Genomic DNA, 6043 nt, shown 5'->3' with positions numbered 1-6043 from the left:
GGCCATTTCCAGCAGTTAACAAGAACGTCTGAGGAACAGGGGGGGTGGGGGGAGAAATAACATGGGGAAATAGTTTTACTTTATGTAATGACTCATCCACTCCCAGTCTCTATTCAAGCCTAAGTTAATTGTATCCAGTTTGCAAATTAATTCCAATTCAGCAGTCTCTCGTTGGAGTTTGTTTTTGAAGTTTTTTTGTTGAAGGACAGCCACTCTCAGGTCTGTAATCGAGTGACCAGAGAGATTGAAGTGTTCTCCGACTGGTTTTTGAATGTTATATTCTTGATGTCTGATTTGTGTCCATTTATTCTTTTATGTAGAGACTGTCCAGTTTGGCCAATGTACATGGCAGAGGGGCATTGCTGGCACATGATGGCATATATCACATTGGTAGATGTGCAGGTGAACGAGCCTCTGATAGTGTGGCTGATGTGATTAGGCCCTATGATGGTGTCCCCTGAATAGATATGTGGACAGAGTTGGCAATGGGCTTTGTTGCAAGGATAGGTTCCTGGGTTAGTGGTTCTGTTGTGTGGTGTGTGGTTACTGGTGAGTATCTGTTTCAGGTTGGGGGACTGTCTGTAAGCAAGGACTGGCCTGTCTCCCAAGATCTGTGAGAGTGATGGGTCATCCTTCAGGATAGGTTGTAGATCCTTGATGATGCATTGGAGAGGTTTTAGTTGGGGGCTGAAGGTGATGGCTAGTGGCGTTCTGTTATTTTCTTTGTTGGGCCTGTCCTGTAGTAGGTGACTTCTGGGTACTCTTCTGGCTCTGTCAATCTGTTTCTTCACTTCACAGAACCTAAATCTGCCATCCACACTGTTTTAATACCATTCCTTAGGACATTGAAACATCCTTCTTCCCCAGATTTCTAGAGACTTTAGAAAAGCAGGTGTACCCTGTTATCTTGTCCACTTTATGGACAGAATCACTGAGACACAAACAAGTCTAGAGCAATGTTTTGCTGAGTGTACACCATGAGTGCAGCATCACACAGAATCAGGTTTTAATTTAGCATGGTACGTTTTTCAGTAATTGCCTTGAGCTACCTAGAGCCTGTGTTTTAGCAGTGCTAAGTACCTACAACTTGAAATCAGTGGGAGCAGTAGGGTTTGTGGATCTTGGAACAATCCAGCTGTCTGAGTTTGTAAGTTCTTCACTCTAAATAGACACCTAACATTAATGGGTGATTTCAAAAAATTAAGATTTTGATCTAAGAGTGTGGTCCAGTGAATAGGGCACTAACCCCTGGCCTAAGAATCATCAGATCTTGTTCTAGGTCTCATTCCTTCATTGGCCTTTCAAGTCTCTGTGTGCATTAGTTTCCCTATCAATAAAATTGGCTTAATGACACTGATCATCCTTAACAACACTGTTGGAGATCTATGGATGAAAAGCTCTCTCTAAAGGCTAATGATTATTAACAGATATAATTTTAAATAATGATATCACCAACCAAAATACATGCTTAACATTTAAATAACATTGGATCATCTTTTTACCATCACCCAATCAAAAGAGACATTTATTTATATATGTATTTGTTTTTCCTAAAGCACCTGCATTGGAGTAATTATGGGAAACATATCCCCATGGCGATCTGTATATTAGTCTGAAAACTCATCTTAGCCTAACCACTCTTATGCACTCTGTAGATGAACTATGATTGGTATAAGGAATACATTAGAGATGAGCAGACTGTGCTAAAACTGGAATTACTCCTATTAGTTATTATTATTATTAATCTAATCAATAATTTCACAGAATTACTACATAGAATCTTCCTCTAACAACACACTTGACATTGGAGAAGAGGAGCAGCAGCCAGAACTGGTATGTGAGAATTTATATGATTGCCAAATGTCTTAGCTACTTAATCTGTTGATAAGCAAGGAATTGAGCCAAATGTGTTACTCAAATTTTGCCATTATGTTCCATTAGAACACATTTTGCCCCATTATATAGTACTAAATTAATTCAAACTGCCTCCTTTTTTCTTATTTTGATTCCACTCAGAAATTCACTGAGATCTGCTTTGCCAGGTACTGTACTGAGACATCCAGACTGCTATGTAGAAAAATATTTCTGCTTTACATTTGAAAATCATATTTTCCCCGTTGGTGAGTTTCAATGTAGACAGATAGATAGATAGATGTAATATTGAATTCATGAAGCTCCAAATGTCTAAAATCTAAAATGAAATCAAGTTGCCTTCATTGCACATAGTGCATGTGGTAAAATAGACAGACACACAATATTGATTCCAGTTTAGAGATATTATAGTTTCCACAGATATTCTATGTGCTTAGAATGAAGAATTCTTCTAGAACATTTTACATGTGCCTCATGTACGATGTATGTATGAAGAGGGAAATACAAACAGCACTAACCTTTAGATTTTTGAAGGACAGGAGTGGAAAATATCCCATTTGATTTGCTATGGTTGAAATTTTTTTGGCTCAGATCTTCATGTTGTGTAAAATACAGTAGCTTCAATTATTTTAATGGAGATATTCTAATTTACATGAATTGGGGATCTGTCCCCTAGTTTTTTACTATAATGACTGGCATTATTAACAAATCATTTTCCAGAACAGAACCACACTTTAAAAACCCTTAAAGGGATTATGCAGCCCACTGTTCATTGTGTGTTTTGAGTTCTCTTACAGTGGCTGACCTCCAAGAGATGAGTCTGTTACAAGAAGCAGTTGAAGGATCCATCCTGTTAGTTCAGAGGGTAACTGGCGCTCACTGAAAAAGTCAAGAGTTTGGATCCTGCTGACCAACAATTAAGGTACTGGAGTTTGACACTTTTCATGTGGAAAAAGCAAATGTTTGGGGAGATCTTTTGCTTTTGTTTTGATTTAACAAAGAGAACAATTTTGATCCCCATTTTTTTCTATGAAAATGGGGGAGGGTGGGGGGGAAACCCCAATCCCCCCAAAATTCAATAATTTATTTTTCTTCACACAAAAAATCAATAAAATTTGTGTTTTTTTCCAAAACCTGCGGAACAAAAAATATGTCAATATATATATTGCTGATGACAGGTTCTGCTCAATAATGATCCAAAGCCATGCGGACTGATGAACATTCATTTTAATCATCTGAGTCAGATACCATCAGCAGAAGATTGATTTTATTTTTTTGGTGGTTTGGGTTCTGTAGTTTCCAAATTGGAGTGTTGCATGTTCTGTCAGCATGTTCCATACCTTGTCCCTCTCAGATTTTGGAAGGCACTTGAGATTCTTAAACCTTGGGTTGAGTGCTGTAGCTATCTTTAGAAATCTCACATTGGTACCTTCTTTGCATTTTGTTAAATCTGCAATGAAAGTGTTCTGAAATCGAGGTTGCCATAACAAAAAACAGGTGGCAGAATGCAGGTAAAACCACGGAGCAGGAGACATACAATTCTCCACCAAGGAGTTCAGTCACAAAATTAATTAATGCATTTCTTTTTAACGAGCGTCATCAGTATGGAAGCATGTCTTCTGGAATGGTGGTCAAATCATGAAGGGGCATATGAATGTTTTGCATATCTGGCACTTAAATACCTTGCAATGCCAGCTACAAAAGTGCCATGGGAACGCCAGTTCTCACTTTCAGATGACATTGTAAATAAGAAGCAGGCAGCGTTATCTCCTGTAAATGTGAATAAACTTGCTTGTCTTCACAATTGGCTGAACAAGAAGTAGGGCTGAGTGGACTTGAAGGCTCTAAAGTTTTACATTGTTTTGTTTTTGAGTGCAGTTATGTAACAAAAAAGTCTACATTTGTAAGTTGCACTTTCACGATAAAGAGATTGCACTACTGTACTTGTATGAGGTGAATTGAAAAATACTATTTTTGGTTCTTTTTTATAGTGCAGATATTTGTAATAAAAATAATATAAAGTGAGCACTGTATACTTTGTATTCTGTAGTGTAATTGAAATCAATATATCTGAAAATATAGTAAAATATAAAAAATATTTATAAATTTAAATGGCATTCTTTATTGTTTAACAGTGCAATTAAAACTGCAAAATCTAGATTAATTTTAATCAAGTTAATTGTTTTTGAGTTAATCACATGATTTAACTGATTAATTGACAGCCCTAGTTAAAATTGAAAATGTTGATTGGATTTTCAAGAAATTTTCCATGAAATATGAAATTTAATTTAGATCAAAATTTTGAAACAAAATTAAACTTTGTTTGGAATGTTAATTCAAATCAAAATTTTGAATCACCATGCTGATTTATGAACGAAAATTTTAATTTGTGTGTCATCTTAATATCCTTTGGGGGGGAAAAAAGGTTGATTCAGAATAAAATTTGATATGTCAATTGTTTTTTTCAGTCATATACAGAGAAAGGTTAAAATTGACAATTTTCAGAACTTTTCACAAAATAAAGAAAGAAACATGATATTTCAATTTTATCCCAATTCAGGATGAAAACAAATGCCAAAATATTGGTATTTCCCAAGGAGTGGAAATTCTGTTTTCCAACCAACTCTGTATCTAGGGATTTAGATGAAAATTGGGCATCTAAACCCCATAGGAACCTTTGAATATCTAAGCCTGAGGTGTCCAATGCAAGTCCTAGAGACGTTTCAGAAGCTATTGCCTTCATCCGCAACAATCTCTGGAGCTCCAGGGATGAAGAACGAAAGCATCGTGACCACATTCATCATTCTGGGACTCTCCAGTAAACCCCAACTCCAGGTCCCACTCTTCATCCTATTCCTCTCCATCTACATCATTGCCCTGCTGGGCAACTTAGTCATCATTGCTGCCATCCTTTCCAGTTCCAAGCTCCACAGGCCCATGTACTTTTTTCTCCTCCACTTGGCTGTGGTGGACATCATCTGCACCTCCACCATCATCCCCAGGATGCTGGGGAATCTAGTGGTTGTCAGTAAATCTATCTCTTACCCTGGGTGCATGGCTCAGCTCTACTTCTTCACATGGTCTCTGGGGGCTGAGATGGTGCTCTTCACCATCATGGCTTACGATCGCTATGTGGCCATTTGCCACCCTTTGCATTACAGCATCATGATGAACAAGACCGTATGTGTGGGCCTGTCTGCCCTAGTGATAGTCATTGCTGTGGTCAACTCGTGGGTGCACACTGGCCTTGTGTTGCGGCTGAGCTTCTTCAGGACCAACGTTATCAACCACTTTTTCTGTGAAATCCCATCACTGCTGGCTCTCTCCTGCACCTCAGTGCATTTAAACGAGGTCATGGTCTTAATGGCAGACATTTTTCTAGCTATGGGAGACTTCCTGTTGACATGTGTCTCTTATTACTTCATTGTCAGGGCCATCTTGAGGATCAAAACGGCTGAAGGGAAGAGAAAAGCCTTCTCCACCTGCTCCTCCCACCTCATTATGGTGTCTCTTTATTACTCCACTGTCATCTACACCTACATTCGGCCTGCCTCCAGCTACTCCTTTGACAGGGACAAGATGATAGCCACCTTGTACACCCTGGTGACGCCAACTCTCAATCCTATAGTCTATACCCTAAGGAATAAAGATGTCAAGATGGCAATCAAGAAAATGCTTCCATACCCTGGGAAATAGATCATGATGGGACAAACCTAGACTGGTTCCTTCGCAAGCCTGGAGCTCTGGTGTTTGCTTTCCTGTGGAAATGGAACTCAGAACGAACCTTAGAAAAAGATTCAAGATGCATGTGTTCATGAAGGACTTTCTAACTGGTCAAATGTTGATTTCCTTAATGGCTGAAAGTTTTGGAACCTGTTGAAACTATGTTACAGAAGAAGAAAGAAGAAGAAAGAAAGAAAGAAAGAAAGAAAGAAAGAAAGAAAGAAAGAAAGAAAAATTACTGTTATAAACTATCTCAAATATTTCAGACATGTGATATAAAAGCCATTAAATACAACCACTTGTTTTGTAGCTTTGCTCAAGTCACTTTCTTTCTTTGTCACTAAATTTTCCCAGCTGTAAAATAGGGAAAAAGACACTTACCTATCATTCTGAAGTCTTATAATTTCATTTCTCCATCAGAGGATTGTCTACTCTGCCTGGTTAATTT

At 38.1% G+C, this 6043-nt stretch overlaps 1 protein-coding gene across 2 annotated transcripts; it reads left to right on the top strand.

Moving 5' to 3' along the window:
• The first annotated feature begins 2627 nt into the window (after positions 1 to 2627).
• On the top strand, positions 2628 to 5822 carry LOC119842107 (olfactory receptor 13G1). Of its 2 annotated transcripts, XM_038370029.2 has the most exons (2): positions 2628 to 2639; positions 4648 to 5822. In XM_038370029.2, the coding sequence occupies exons 1-2, from the start codon at positions 2628 to 2630 to the stop codon at positions 5566 to 5568; spliced, it is 933 nt and encodes a 310-aa protein (XP_038225957.1). In that variant the 3' UTR covers positions 5569 to 5822. The 2 variants fall into 2 exon arrangements, with proteins under 2 accessions (XP_038225957.1, XP_038225959.1); XM_038370031.2 differs by lacking the exon at positions 2628 to 2639 and having other exon boundaries at positions 4642 to 5822.
• Positions 5823 to 6043: the final 221 nt, after the last annotated feature.

Source organism: Dermochelys coriacea, chromosome 13, assembly GCF_009764565.3.
Source record: "Dermochelys coriacea isolate rDerCor1 chromosome 13, rDerCor1.pri.v4, whole genome shotgun sequence".
Lineage (NCBI taxonomy): Eukaryota > Metazoa > Chordata > Testudines > Dermochelyidae > Dermochelys > Dermochelys coriacea.
Note: the sequence above shows the minus strand (reverse complement) of the source record. Positions and strands in the feature narration are given on the sequence as shown.